The sequence below is a fragment of the Panthera onca genome, chromosome F1 (assembly GCF_046562875.1).
Source record: "Panthera onca isolate mPanOnc1 chromosome F1, mPanOnc1 haplotype 2, whole genome shotgun sequence".
In the NCBI taxonomy this organism is placed as follows: domain Eukaryota; kingdom Metazoa; phylum Chordata; class Mammalia; order Carnivora; family Felidae; genus Panthera; species Panthera onca.
The window spans coordinates 68,299,206-68,314,440 of NC_138355.1; the positions used below are offsets into that span (position 1 = coordinate 68,299,206).

At 47.7% G+C, this 15,235-nt stretch overlaps 2 protein-coding genes across 5 annotated transcripts in view; one reads left to right on the forward strand and one right to left on the reverse strand.

Moving 5' to 3' along the window:
• Positions 1 to 7,144, forward strand: part of SPTA1 (spectrin alpha, erythrocytic 1) — a 65,400-nt gene extending 58,256 nt beyond the window's left edge. For all 4 annotated transcript variants that reach the window (XM_078441285.2, XM_078441288.2, XM_078441287.2 and 1 more), the window contains 8 exons: positions 934 to 1,046; positions 2,216 to 2,233; positions 2,722 to 2,773; positions 3,767 to 3,954; positions 4,871 to 4,924; positions 5,309 to 5,455; positions 6,068 to 6,212; positions 6,730 to 7,144. In XM_078441285.2, the coding sequence (XP_078297411.2) occupies positions 934 to 1,046; positions 2,216 to 2,233; positions 2,722 to 2,773; positions 3,767 to 3,954; positions 4,871 to 4,924; positions 5,309 to 5,455; positions 6,068 to 6,212; positions 6,730 to 6,855 (843 nt within the window). In that variant the 3' untranslated portion in view covers positions 6,856 to 7,144. The remainder of the gene's footprint in view (positions 1 to 933; positions 1,047 to 2,215; positions 2,234 to 2,721; positions 2,774 to 3,766; positions 3,955 to 4,870; positions 4,925 to 5,308; positions 5,456 to 6,067; positions 6,213 to 6,729) is intronic.
• A 5,189-nt stretch (positions 7,145 to 12,333) lies between these two features.
• On the reverse strand, positions 12,334 to 13,293 carry OR10Z1 (olfactory receptor family 10 subfamily Z member 1). The gene has a single exon (XM_060643176.3). It carries the CDS (start codon positions 13,291 to 13,293, stop codon positions 12,334 to 12,336), a length of 960 nt encoding a protein of 319 aa, XP_060499159.1.
• Between the last annotated feature and the right edge of the window lie 1,942 nt (positions 13,294 to 15,235).

Consider the following 15,235-nt stretch of genomic DNA (forward strand, 5'->3'; position numbering starts at 1 on the left):
ACGTTGGGACAGCAACGGAATCTATCTAAGAAAATGTTGGAAATATGTCCACAGTAAAGTATAGCCCTATGCCCCAGAGCTCAGACACTCTCATGCCTCCGGGTGGTGAGCAGTGATTCAGGGAGGCGAACACAAGTTCCAGGAGGTGGCTGTAAAAATGGGCCATGGAGGGGCACCTGGGTGACTCTGTCAGTTAAGCATCTGACTTCAGCTCAGGGCTCACAGTCCGTGAGTTCGAGCCCCGCATCGGGCTCTGTGCAGACAACTCAGAGCCTGGAGCCTGCTTCAGATTCTGTGTCTCCCTCTCTCTCTGCCCCTCCCCTGCTCATGTTCTGTCTCTCTCTGTCTCAAAAATAAATAAAAACGTTTAAAAAAAATGGGCTATGGAAAGTTCACGAGGTTCGTATATATGTCCACAGTCTCTAGAATTCCCCCATCCAAGGCATGCATTTTATACATACCTCCAAAGTGCCTTTTTTTTATGTGTTTGTGTTTGTCGATAATGACATTTATCATAGAAACTGGAGAAAATATTAAAAAGCTTAGCAGAAAAATTTCATGAAAATATCACCAATTTTAGATGGCAACTCTCATTACTACCTTTCCCTAAAGGAAGGCTGCTTTCCCTTAAAAGGCTCCTTTTATGTTCATTTAAATGAAATTTCACCCAGAAAAAAAATGAGAAGAAAGATGATTTGCCTTTATTACTAGCTTATTTGTCACTGGGATTGGTCTTACAGATGCGTGATGGGAGCTTCCTTCTCCTTCGGGGGCGAGGAGAGGGCGGGATGGCATAGGATCATGTACTACATGCTTCCGGAAGACAGGTTAGATCAGGGGAAGATGTGCAGCTGAGAATAGCTACAAAGCAGCTATTTTACTACAAAGAAAGGTCTTCAGCGTTCACTCTTCTCTCTGTGATTCGGGGTTTAGGAACGGGAGCAGGAGCTACAAAATGAGGAGGAGAGGCAAGTCAAGAACTTTGAGATGTGCCAGGAGTTTGAGCAGAACGCCAGTGCCTTCCTTCAGTGGATCTTGGAGACCAGGTGCGTGGTGCTGTCCCCAAACCCATGATCCCTGTGTCACCACGGGGGTGAAATGCGTGTCTGAGGAGAGTGGGGGGGGGGGGGTCCTACAGGATTTATGGTGTTCTAAAATCACCAGATCCTGTCTGTGTTTTTCATCTGGAATTGATTGTTTTCTAAGTCAGTCCGTGCAAAAGCAAGAAACGAGAATTTCGTGCCACTGCCCATCGTGTTGCCTTCCATATTCTCTCCTTGAGGCTCTCATTTTCCCCCGTTGCCTGTGATTAAAGTCTAAAAACCATAGCAGTCCCTTATGTTGGCACTTTAGAAAGTGCTTCTATACCCGTCACCTCCCTTCACTCTCAGAGAGACCTTGAAATGTGCACAGAGCCGATTCGATTACCTCTGTCCCCAAGTGTGGGAAGAAGATCAGTAGACGAGTTGACTTGCTCCAGTTCACGTGTGTATTTATGGGCACGACCAAAGGCGGAGCCTACTGTGAACACCTGCTATGAAGCTCTCAGGCTGCCCCATCGTTAAAAAGAAGCTGTGGTGAAAATCAGTGAGATAATAGGTGCGGGCTGCTTTTATTAAATGCAGAATGTCCTATACATGACGATAACATTTGTCACATCTTCCGGGGCAAATGATCTGGAAAAGAAGAGACTCGGAAGGTGTAATACATTAGCATAAATGTCAAGGTTTGTAGGCCGTCTCCAGCAGGTGGGTCAGAAATGTGGTCAGAGTGGTGGTTTTGACAGTCCGTGATATATACCGACTGCTCCCACAAACCCAGCAAGGAAAAACCAGACAATGAGCAGAAAGCAATCCTGTGTCATGGCCGAAACTCATGTGACAGAGGGCAGAGAAAGCAAAGTGCATCATCCTCTGCCTCTGGTGTGGTCCCTCCCACCCACCTCCACCCCCACCCCCAGCAGTGTGTGCCCAACACCTCACATGGTCACCTGACACCTGAGCTCTTCTCCATCCCAGGACAGGAGGAGCCGCACAGAGGCTCCTCTGAGGGGGCGAGACTCTGGGGACAGTGCAAAACAGGTTCCTCTTCTCTGGTTTCAGAAGATTTAGAATATTTCTTAGATCTGAGGAAAGAAGATCATTGAAGTCATCCATGTTAACACGTGGTTTCTCTTTTCTCTCTTCTGATCACTGCTCCCGACCTCCACGCCCAGGGCTTATTTTCTGGATGGGTCAGTATTTTGTGTTACCGTGTTTGTTTTGTCACAGATGTGTCTGTTATATTCTGGAGCCAAACGGAGGACTCAGCATGGGGCATCTTTGTCATTGTCACCATCAGATTGAGATGGCACCTAAGTGGAAGCATGGGGTGGAAAGAGAAGTACAGGGTATATCATCCTGCCCTGTACCCCCCGAGGGGGAGACTTGCCCTTGTTAGGTTAAGGGTATGTCCCAGAGTAAGAATCAGGGGGACTATGGCAGCCTTCTCACAGGCACAGAAGAATGAGGACAGACCTTCCTTCCCTTCTCATCTGCCCAGCAACTTGCTAGCTGACAGAAGGGTTTGGTTTCATGGAAATCTGGTGTGAAAATTCATTCTGAAGAGGCCATTATAATAAGATACAGAGGTGGAGAAACGTAGGCTGTCAGAATCAGTCCGTCTGGGTGAAATCTTGACCTCTGATTTTATGAGTAACATTTTCGTCTGCTTCTTAACTAGGTCTTTGCTCAAAGAGACGGGAACCCTGGAATCCCAGTTGGAAGCAAATAAAGTAAGTAATGCTTGAGCATCAGCTGAGGATGTTGCCAGAATTACAAGGAGTGCCAGGAAAACCGGGAGAGCTTTTACGTGAACCCAAAGGCAACCCTGGTAGTACTTTTAGGTAAATTTCCGGGCCTGAAGGTCAAGAGCTTAAGGTTCTAGTCCCAACCCTGCCCACCATTTGCATTCTAACCATTGACTGACACTTCACGGACAAGGACATCGGTTCACTTCAATGTCTGAACCTGAGTTTTTGTATCTGTACAATGGAGCTCATAATGCCTACATCATTATGATTAAGATGATGATTAAGAATGAGAGCCGGGGTGCCCGGATGGCTCAGTGAGTTAAGCGTGTGACTTCAGCTCAGGTCATGATCTCAAGGTTCAGGGTTCATGGGTCTGAGCCCTGTGTGGGGCTGTCTGCTCTCGGCATGGAGCCCGTCTCGGATCCTCTGTCCCCATCAGATCGTTCAGATCCTCTCTGCTCCTCCCCGGTGTCTGTGCACATGCATGTTCTTTGTCTTTCTTTTTCCTCTCTCTCTCTTTATTTTTGAGAGAGATATAAACTTAAAATAAACTTAAAAAAAAAATGAGAACAAATACAGAAGCTCCGGGCCTACGATCTGGAGCATTCCCCAATTTCTGTTGTCATTTGACATGGGAAAATAATACGATTGAATGTAGAGGATCTCTCGAGGCGTCCTGGAGGTGCTACTCCTCTCTCCTGCAGCACATAACTGCTAACTCTTAGACTTCTATATGGCAGATGTCCAGAATGACAGACGTCCCATCACTTAACCTTCCCACCATCGCATAAATGAGGAATACAGAAGTGGACCTCTTGAGCAGTTCATTTTTCACAGAGGACAGGAAGATGCCTGAAAATAATTCAGGAGCAGGCAGGGGAAACCCAAACCCATCAGCTTCTTAATCTTCTCCACCATCGCCTGGTTCGGAGCTACCCTGTGTGACCGCTTTTTCCTTTTGTCGGTCTTCTCTAGCGGAAACAGAAGGAGATTCAGGCCATGAAGCGCCAGCTGACCAAGACTGAGGATCTGGGAGACAACTTAGAAGAGGCTCTGGTCCTGGACATCAAGTACAGCACCATCGGGCTGGCCCAGCAGTGGGACCAGCTCCACCAGCTGGGAACACGGATGCAGCACAACCTGGAACAACAGATCCAAGCCAAGTACTGTGGACCCGTGACCAGGGCTGGGCAGGGCGTGGGCGGTACTGGGTGTCAGGAACTTAGTGAGCCCCAAGGGCTAGAGTTTGGGGTACTGTTTATAAAAGAGCTGCTTCGGAGGTAGTACGCACACCATCTCCAGACTAATCAATATTCTCTTTCTCTCCCTCTCTCTGCACTGCCCCACAGAATGATGATTTCTTTTTATATGGGAATCTATTTTGAGACAGGAGACAGCACCCCATCCCCCTGAAGCTATTCATCATTCAGTTCTCAGAGTCCCTTGATCTTATGCGATCTCTTCAGGAAGCAGTCCCTTTTGTAAAAGCCTGTCTCAGATGTCTAGAATGCAAGAAATAGTCAAGGTGGAGAGCCAGAAGAGCAAAATTCGCTTGTTTTTCCAAATAAATTAATTACGTCAAAGCAGCTTGAGGTGTCGATAACAATGACAGCATTATTATCTAGACAAGGGATTGGCAAACTTTCCCTGTAAACAGACCAGTCGTAAATGCGTCAGCCTTCGAGAGCCATGTCGTTTCTGTTTGCAACTACTCACTCTGCTGTTGTAGAGACAAAGGGCTATAAATAACCCACAAATTCATGAGCATGTACGTGTTTCAATAAGATTCTATTTATGGACACTGAAACTTGAATTTCGTGCAACTTTAATGTTGAATGAAACACTTCTTCTTTTAATTATTTCCAACCACATAAAGAGGTAAAAACCCTCCATAGCCCATTAAACTGTGCAAAAGCAAGTGGCAGGCTAGATTTGGCCCACGGGTCATAGTTTGCCAAGCCCTGAACTAGATGATCTGAACAGCATATTATCCACCGACATCCCTCTCTCTCCCACATGGCAAGTCTTCTGATGTTTTTCTGTTTCATTTCATGGGCCAATTCATGCTTTTCCTTTCAGAGACACCATAGGTGTGAGTGAGGAGACATTGAAGGAGTTCAGCACAACCTATAAGTGAGTAGATCTTCATAGTTGACCCGTTCTTTGCTTTCCAACACATTCAGAATGAATCTCCAAATAACTAAATTTGTCCCCTCAGTGTGGCTTGGTAAGATCTTAAATGAAGATCTAGACGTGTTAATGAGCCTCAAGTCACGGCTTTGAATGTGTCTATGAGAATTCCTGGACTTGAGAAAATGCATTTCTCTCATGCTCCCCATTTGACTGTCTTTACTCCATCCACCGGGTTAAAAATAGTGCAGAAACACAGGCAAGCTCTCTACTCAGCCCTCTGACGACCTGTGGCATGTTAAAGCCTCAGCCAGTCCCACAAGAACTGTTCATTTCTGTTCTTATCTGGTTCTCCATGGAACTTGATAAAATGGTTTTGTTCTTCAGACATTTTGATGAGAATCTGACGGGGCGCTTGAGTCACAAAGATTTCCGGTCCTGCCTCAGAGGACTCAACTACTACCTGCCCATGGTGGAGGACGATGAACCTGAGCCCAAGTTTGAGAAGTTCCTGGATGTCGTCGATCCAGGGAGGTAGGAAGGAGACTGAGGGAATGGGGCTTGGAGACCAGCGCAGAGAGTGAAATGATCCATAAAACATGACTCTGTTAACTCATCTCGGGAATAGGAAGACACAGACTGTATAGACATGAGTCGGGCAGCCTTTTCTGCCTCGGTAGGATCGGCTCCGAAGTGCATGGCACTGATTCTAGCTCAGGCACAGCCCCTGCAATTTGCTCGATTCCTCCTTCTCACTTTTGATCTATGAATTTCAACTGGTTCTTGAGAGAAGCATCTTTCCCTGTAAGGTCCTAAGATACCCAACTGGCGGGGGTGGGGTTGTGTGCATGGGGGGTGGGGGTGGGGTGGAGACAGTCATGAAGGTGCTAGCTCTTTCCAATGCCAAGGATGCCACAAGACCAAAAATTGAGGCCTTCGATTCAATTTGTAAAGCTTGAAGTGCCTGGGGACTGGGGCTGGTGGAGACTTGCAGACTGTGAGGGGCATCCGGCCAGAGGGCTCCCCCGGGAGCAGAGGCTTGGGCCGCGGAAGCTGCATTGGCTTAGCTGCAAGGGTGTGGGAAGCAGGGCCAAAACAGAGATCGTAGCCCATGTTCTCAGAGAGCTGAGCCCATTTATCCCCCAGGAAGGGCTACATCACTCTGGAGGACTACACCTCATTCCTGATCGACAAGGAGTCAGAGAACATCAAGTCCAGCGATGAAATAGAGAATGGCTTCCAGGCTCTGGCAGAGGGCAAGGCCTATATTACCAAAGACGACATGAAGCAGGTCAGATTCCAGTTGTGTCCATGGTCGCCGTGCTCCCATCGTATTCCAGAGCTTGCTTACTTGGGGCCGGGGCAGCCTCCCATTCGCAGCTACCCTCCTCCCCCACCCACCTTTTGTCCTCTTGGTTCAGACACTCTACTGCACAACTTGTCATTTGCTTTACTCACCTTTCATTTTGTCCTGTCCCGGCCTAAAAATGTAGAGTCATCCTCTAATGACTGTAGCAGTCAATTCCAAACCTGAAACTCAATTTGGAAAACTGTTTCCTATCCCAAAGTTTATGGAATGGGGTAAAGTGTGTGGTCAAAGTGAGAGGGGAGCCTCTGGGTCGGGGCTGGTTGAAAAGATGGGCTGGTCTTACTCCTGGGACATTACAGATTTCGGAGAAGGTGTGCGGTGGGAACAGGGCCGGCTGCTGCTTCTAAGTCTCTGCGGTCCCTAAGGTCCAAGGCCTATCGCCAGCCCCAAGGAGTCAGCTGTTTTTCATCCCTGGGACTGTATCTCTGTTTTGTTTCAGGCCCTAACCCCAGAACAAGTGCAGTTCTGTGCATCGCATATGCAAGAATACGTCGACCCGCGAGGCCAAAGACACCTTGCTGGTTATGACTACGTGGGCTTCACCAGTTCCTACTTTGGCAACTGATAAACAGCTTTCCCGGGGTCGTAGAAAATCTTGGTGTGGTGGGAAGTACTGGGGGGGGGGGGGGGGAAGGAGACAGGCAAGTATGGGGGGAGGGAGATAGTCGTGTGTGTGTGTGTGTGTGTTACACTTATTAGAGGACCTGGAAAAATCTCAAGCTGGAGGATATAAGGCATTAACAGAGTTGGAGGAGAGGAAGCATCACGGGCTTATTTCTTATGCAACCGGTGACTACTCAGGGGTCAAGTTCTTTATTTTTTCTTGTTGGAGTCTACACATTCTTTGTTACTTTGTTCTGATTACGGAATAAAATATTTCCTTTTGTAAAAAAAAAAAAACCCTCATATTTAAGTATTTCTTTTTAATAGGGCAATATGAAGTAACGTGTTACACACGTGAGCTTCTGTATTTCTGAGAATCACACAGCCATCTAAACATGGGCAGGTAATTACACTGCGAACAAGGGCCAGGGTGGAACGGATAAAGTCCAAGACGAGTTACAAAGAGCTTCTCTTGAGTTTTGGAACATGTCTAAATTCTTACCTTTGAGGGGTGCCCGGGTGGCTCCGTCCGTTAAGCGTCCGACTCTTGGTTTCGGCTCAGGTCACGATCTCGCGGTTTCGTGAGTTCGAGCCTGGAGTCGGGCTGTGCAGTGACAGCACGGAGCCTGCTTGGGATTCTCTCTGCCCCTCCCCCGCTCACTCTGTCTCTGTCTTTCTCAAAATAAATAAATAAATAAAACTCCTACATTTGGAAATGAAGATATTTGACATCCTGGAGAACCCCAATACTTGTGTCTATAGAAGAAGAAAAATACCAGCACCTGTTTTCCTCTTGATCCGTCCCTTTTCCATACTTCTCCATGAGAGAGGATGTCATTAGTCTCAGAATGGTGAGATTCTGGCCAAACAGGGCTTCCTTTTGTACTCTGTTTGCCCTTACATTTTAATGTGATGACGAGATTATTGGTTTTGATTTCCTTCTGCCTCCCATTAGAGAATTCTAATTCTCTAAGAAGAGAATTAGTAAGAAGTAGTAGAACTGTTTCCAAAATGAAGAATTAAGGAAGAAAAACAGGAAGAGGGGGGTGCTGTCTCCAAAAGGTGTTCGGGCCAAAGCTGACGTTCTGTCCACACTTGTAAAAGCCGACGGTGTCGTTCGCTGGAGAGAATTCTTAAGTCAGTCGGCCTTGTACCTTGTGCTAGCATCCTGCACGGTGTCCGCGGCCAGCCCCTGGATATTGCTACCTGATTATCGCCTTGTCCCAACTCATCCTTCACACCAAAGTCAGTCCTTCCTCAGCCAGGGACAAATTCTGTCCCTGGAGCCACTTAAGTGAACCTTTGGTTAAGACCAAAAAGCTATCTTTGCTGCTAATAATGTATAAAGCTTTTTACTAAGTTTTGCTTAAACATTTGGAGACTACTGAACATGAAAATCAAAAAGGATTTGAAGAAAAAAACCACTTGATTATGAGTTACCAAGAATGGTTGCCATTGACAAGAAGCTAGCCCAATGGACCATCACAAATAGTATCATTAATATCACACTTACCAAGAAGTAGGGAGACTCTAACAAACACGTGCTTGTAACGAACAAAGACAAAGGTAAGTATGGCTCCATTCTCGGCCCAAGCCTCCCCCTCCCCCAAGTATCTGCAAGGCCGAAATCAGATTATTAGGCACGATGGGTCAAGAAATGCTCTTTAAGGCAAAGGACTATTAGCATTTCATGAAAGATATTGGGTCATAGTGAGGCCAGAGGAGATAATATGTATCTGATGAATCAACAAAAGACCACAAGAAGATGATGTCAGAGTCACGTACAGCTCCCTCTGAAGTCAGATTCTGACCACCTAGGCACACAAGTAAAAATGGAAACGCAGGGAGCAGCATACATAATTTTGTTGGGTCTGTAAGTATTCAACTTTTAACAATTAGAACTCACATCAAATGTCCCTCGTGATTTGGGTTTAAGTTTCACCTAACTGATACTCTACTTTTTTTTTCAATTTTTTTAACATTTTATTTATTTTGGGGAGGGAGAGAGAGAGACAGAGCTGTCAGCACAGAGCCTGATGCGGGCCTCGACCTCACAAACTGCAAGATCATGACCTGAGCCGAAGTCGGATGCTTAACCAACCGAGCCACCCAGGCGCCCCAATAGTCATCTTTTCTTAGCTTTCTGTTCACTTACTTTAAACTGGAGCCCTTGACTTAGTCCTATTAATTCTTTTCTTTACAACATATAGAATGAAGCCTGTTTCCGAGCCCCAGCCTTACAGCTACATCCGTGGGTGTTTTCGTGATCCCTACTGCTCAGTTGTGTCTCTATAACTCTTCCACTCCTAAAAGAATGCTCCCCTTTACTTTTAATGCACCTCTCTGACACCAGGCATTTACCTGGAAGCTGTCAGATTTCTGTTTCCTGTATCCAGGCCGGTTTCCCAATCTGCAATCCTCTCAAGGCCCAGGGTCCGGATTCCTGCTTTCTCCAGTCAGATGCCGTGCCAGGCAACAGCCCTGTACTCCTGCTTGTCCAGTTAAATCATGGAATGCAAGATGCAGGGCACTGCTGGTCCCAGCTTCCACCAACATGAACAGGCGGCCTCAAGTGATGCTGTCTGGAAGCTCCAAACAATAACAGATGGCTGTAAGGAGTGCTCTGTGCGTGGCAGGCTCTGTTCTGAAAACTTTATAACAATCTTCTCCAAAAGAGCCCTAGAAATCAGATGCCACTAGGGGTGCTGGGTGGCTCCGTGGGTGAAGCAGTCGATTTCGGTCCATGTCATGGTCTCATGGTTTGTGAGTTTGAGCCCCGTGTCGGGCTCTGTGCTGACAGCTCGGAGCCTGGAGCCTGTTTCAGATTCTGTGTCTCCTTCTCTCTCTGCCCCTCCCCTGCGCTCTCTCTCTCTCTCTCTCTGTCAAAAATAAATAAACATTTAAGAAAAAGAAAGCAGATCCTACTATCATCCCATTCTATGGCTGGGAAACAGAGACACAGAAAGGCGAAGAAGCTTGCCCGAGGTCACGTGTGCAAAATGTGGCAGATCAGGGCTTTAACCTCAGGAAGTCAGATTCCAGACCCTCATGGCTTAATGGGCTCCTTAAGGACCATGAGTTGGGCACATGTGGTCGTGTTCACATCGGAGGGGCCTCTGTTTTGCTGTGTGTGTGTGTGTGTGTGTGTGTGTGTGTGTGTGTGGGCGTGGATGTGCCTGGAAGGATGATTTATTCTTTGTAAGAAGAACATGGTCACTTATTTAACCAAAGGAGGGAATTTGAATCACCTAGAGTGATTTCATAAACTCTTTCTGGCTGGCCCCACCCCAGGTCAGTTGTAGGCTCTGTCTGTAGGGATGGCTCCCAGGAACACCTATTCTGAACAATCGTTCCACCCCCATGTGATTTTTACGTCCTTCCAAACTTAAGACTACTACATTTGGAAGTCAGTAGGACCTTTGAGTATTACTTACTAATTCTTGGAACATCTTTACCCACCACTGCTTGGTGTGCATTTAGGGAATGCTGTGCTAGATGGACTGAATCGATTTGGGAAATGAATTTGCTCAGGCAGCCTCAGTGCAATGGGGAGATTACTCCCAGCCCGGAGTGAAAAGGATGCGAGAGTACCCAACTTCTCTCCAATGACCCAGGCCCTTTCTGCCATCTGACTAACTCTCCTACCTCTCCCCAACCTGTTCTCTTCTCTGGGATCTGGCTCCCTTCTTCCCAAATTTAATTTCCACAAAGTTCTAACTGGCGTCTGTGTTTCTTCCCTGAGAACATAGACAAGTATGAATTCTCATTTGAAAAAAAATCCCCCCAATATGAGTTTCTCTCAACTCTTGCCCCCCACTGCTCATTCATTGCTGAATTATGTGAATTCGGCATTTTCAAAACCTCTTATGTTTCATAATTTTCTTCAGCTTCCAGCCCCACTATCCATGTTCTGGTCTCCATGCCTTTCTTTATGATGATAATGATGGATTTCTTACTGATCTCTTTGCCTCTTTTTTCTCTCTGCTGAGATCTGTCAGCCTCTCTGCTGCTGGATTAATCTTCCTGAATCAGTTTCCAGACGCCACTCAGCTCTCTGCTCAGAGGTTTTACGGTGTCCTCTCTCCCACTGCCGAAGGCATCAAGCCTGAAGCAAGGTATTGAAGCTGCTCTCCGCGAAAAAATGCCTTCACCCAAACCAACTTCTCAGCCCCACTGGTGACGCAATTTCAGCATCTCGGGACAATTCGCCAAACTCTGACACAGGCCTAGATTGCCTTGCCATTGAGACTTTAGTTACCCTATTTTCCCTTTTAGCAGATTCTTCCTTCCCACTGACTGCATTAAAACTTACCTACCTGTGAAGAACAAGTTCAAGTATCACCTTAGACACAAAACCTCTGAAATCCACTGATGTTAACCTTGAAGTCTCTGATTCTCCACAGAAATTAACCTCTCCCCAAACTAAAAGCTGATATTACTTTGTTTAGCTCGTTATCAATAATAGCAACCGACATTTATGGGAAGATGACTATGATCCAAGTACTGTGCTAAATTCTTTACATGCATGGTTCCGTTTAGTAAGCCATGCAAAACCACCAAGTTACAACCATTTTACAGATGAGGACGTTGAGGCTGAGAAAGGTAATGTAACTTACCCAGCATCACACAGTTAGTTACAGGGCCTGCATTCAAACTCCTACCTGACAACCGTGTGAATTCATGATACCTTTACTTACCCCTAAGAATGTCTGTGCACGAGATATTACAGGTGGAAAGTGTAATACACAGGACAGTGTATCCTCCACAGTTTCTACAGGACAGTGTCCGTGCTAGGGAGTGAGCCAAGCAAGGAGGTCCTTAACACCAGAGATCATGAGGCCAACACAGGGCACAAAGAAACAATGAGCCAGAGATAGATGGGACAATAATATAAAAAAAGATGAAAGGCACACTCTGGGGGAGAGAAAAAAAAACCTACCTTTTCATTTAACAGAGCATTCAAACGAATCTGTCAAATAGATTCTCAATGAATTTTGATCTTGGAAGAGCATTATAGGTAGGATAGTCTAATTATGCAGTGATTTTACGAATATCTACTGTATCCCTGATAGGGCCCCAGCCAGCCCTGCTTTGAACTTGAAGTGCCAAGCTGCTCTCTGTTCAGCCGAGCTGGAAAATTCTTAACGAATGGGGTTTCCGTGGTGGCATCTCTTAGGCCGAAAGTGGAAATTCAGATTCTGAGCTCAGTGGGAGTTAAGCACCATGGACAGAGCAGGAAGCCCTGCTCCGCTCCCCCAGCAGCCCTCCCCACCCCCACCCCCCCCCCCCCACCCCGGGACTGTAGGCTGCAGGATTGGGCTCTCCCAGAGGGTTGGGGATGGGACAGCTTTGACCTGAGACGCAGAGTATGTGGCCGGTCGGCCTGGGTTCCTGTTCTCAGTCCAGCCTACGCAAAGGAGGCTGAGCCACGGGAGAGCCTTCATCCTGCGCCCAACAACCTCCCTCGGAAGGCACTTCTCAGGGCTGTTTGCACAGCCCGATTCCTTAGACTATAAACAATAGGGTTGAGGAGAGGGGTCACCACAGTATAGGTGACCGCAATCAGCTGATCCCGCTCAAGAGAGTAACTGGCTTTGGGCCTCAAGTACATGAAGGAGGCACAGCCATAGTGGATGGTGACCACTGTGAGATGTGAGGCACAGGTGGAGAAGGCCTTCTTCCGCCCCTCAGTGGAGGGGATCCTCAGGATAGCTGCCAGAATGTAGGCGTAGGAGATGGTGATGAAGGAGAAAGAGACCAGGAGGACCAGCAGGCTAAGGATGAGGATGCCCAGCTCACTCGGGCCTGTGTCCCCACAGGCCAGGCTCAGCACTGGCGGCGTGTCACAGAAAAAGTGCTGGATCTCGTGGGAGCCGCAGAATGGGAGGTGGAAAATGACCAGTGTCATTCCCAGCCCAAAGAGGTACCCACTCAGGAAGGAGGTGCCAACCAGCCGGGCGCAGAAAGGAGGATCCATGCGGCTGGCATAGTGCAATGGGGCACAGATGGCCACATACCTGTCAAAGCCCATGGCGGCCAGGAGGAAGCAGTTGGTACAGGCCCACGAGGCAGAGAAGAACATCTGGGCAGCACAGCCCTCATAGGAGATGGCCTGGCGCCCCATGACCAGGCTGGAGAGCATCTTAGGGATGATGCCCAAGGTGTAGCAGGTCTCAGAGAAAGACAGGAAGGAAAGGAGGAGGTACATGGGGGTGTGCAGATGGCTGTCCAGCCTGATGACCACAATAATGAAGACATTGCTGGTCAGGGTGACCAGATACAGAGAGAAGAAGAGTGCAAAGAGCAGGAGCTGAAGCTCCCCGAAGCCGGAGAAGCCCAGGAAGACAAAGCCCCTCCAGGTGGTTGCATTGGTCTGCCCCATCCTCGGTGGTACCCTCATAGATGTGTGGATCCCTTCCCCCTTGTCTGTAGATGCCCCGCTTCTTTACAAGGCAGGATGAGGTGGGTTCTCATTCCTTTGTGTCTGTTGGAACTCAAAAAGATGGCCGTAATTTAGACAGCCATCAAACCTCAGAAACGTATTTATCCCATTAGAGGCACAGATATGTGGATCCATTTCACATGCATGTATATACATGCACAGGCATGCACAAAGGCACACAGTGTGCACACATGTGCACACACAAAGACACACACGTGTACATGCACACCAGGTGCAAAGCCCTCACACATAATCATGCATAACTCCTCAGTACACCGCACGTTCGCCATTAATGACCATATCCACAAATCAACAAATACATCAGGCATGCTATAAATGCACACCTATTGAGACAGCACATAAATAAGCAGATGTGTGCACCACACATATATTCATACCGACATCATATATACACCCGCATAAGAATATTCACGTGGACACATATGCGTCGCCTGTTAGAACGCGATGGGGGGTGGCTTAATGGACATTGTTTTATGAGTCAGGCAGCAGAACCGAGACTCGAGGAAAAGTGCGTCCTAATCTAACATTCCTTCCCCTAGTGACGACTCTTCTCAGACACCGTGGGACATGCACTCCCATGAACACGGAGCTCAGCAAGAATCCCTTGTCTGTGTCGCTCTCCCAAAGTCTTTTCCATATGAGTCCACGCCTAGCACTGGAGGAAGCATCAGAACTCAGGGAAGGGGCGGGTCCCCAGCACACCGATCAGCTGCCAGGGGCTGCCGCTGGGAGACTGGGCAGGGGGGGGCTCTCTACTCACCCTCACCCGAAGAGGCTCATGGGGAGGCAAGCCCTCCTTCTCAGCGACCGTGCTCTACGCGCCACCCCGCCACCCTGCCTGCAGGAGAAGAGACCTGAGATCCATCTCAGAAACTCCTGCTGTGGGCAAAAGGCGATGTTCCCAGGTTATACCAGGACAGCTTCCACACCTGTGGACCCAGGAGGTGAGTCATCTCTGCTTCCACGGAAACAGCTTCTCTCTCTGAGGGTCCCCTGTCCCCATGGGTGTAGTGTCAGGAAGCACCTCTAATGGCGTTTGCCATTAGCTGTGAGTATTCTTTTGGGGAAACCATAAGAGGAACCGTGAACAAACAGATGCTAGCATCATTATTCAAACAACAACTCGATATGTGCTAAATATTATATTTATTATTTTCACCTGTCAAATCTCTTTTAAAGCTTCAAATGCCCTGGTGAAAGACAGTTGACAGTCGCATTTCATGGAAGAGGAAACCAAGCCCAATAGAGTCTAAGTGACCCATCCAAGATCGCAGAACTCAGATTCAACCTCTTAGAGTCTCCCTGTAAGATGTATACTAAGAACACAGGAATTCACCTTCCCCTGCTGTTGTCTCACGAGCTGGAGATGACTGTTTCTCACCTGTGTCCAGTTTCACGGGTGCACACACACTCATGCTCACATGCTGAGAGCACCGTCATTTCCCAGGTTTACCCCCTTCACCTACCCTCATCTGTCCACTCCACTTTTTCACACGCATCTTTTTAAAGCTTATCTATTTTTTGAGAGAGAGACAGAGAGCAGAGGATGGGCAAAGAGAGAGGGAGAGAGAGGATCCCAGGTGGGCTCCACACTCTGAGTGCAGAGCCCGACGCGGGGCTCCATCCCACGAAACGTGAGATCACGACCTAGGCTGAAATCAAGAGTCAGGTGCTTAACCAACTGAGCCACCCAGGTGCCACCAGACACATCTTTTCAAAAGGAGCCTTACTTTATTTCCATCTTTCTGCAATACTGCAATAACTGTACCCAGATTTTTAATCCATCCGTCAGACCATCCTGAAACCTGAAAATATCCAGAAATTCCAGGCTTCGTCATCTTATCTAACTCTTCGCTCAATGCGCGTTGTTCTCGAGTAC

What these genes read in the sequence shown, in the direction of transcription:
- OR10Z1 (XM_060643176.3), bottom strand. Translation starts at nt 13,293, where the DNA reads ATGAGGGTACCACCGAGGATGGGGCAGACCAATGCAACCACCTGGAGG.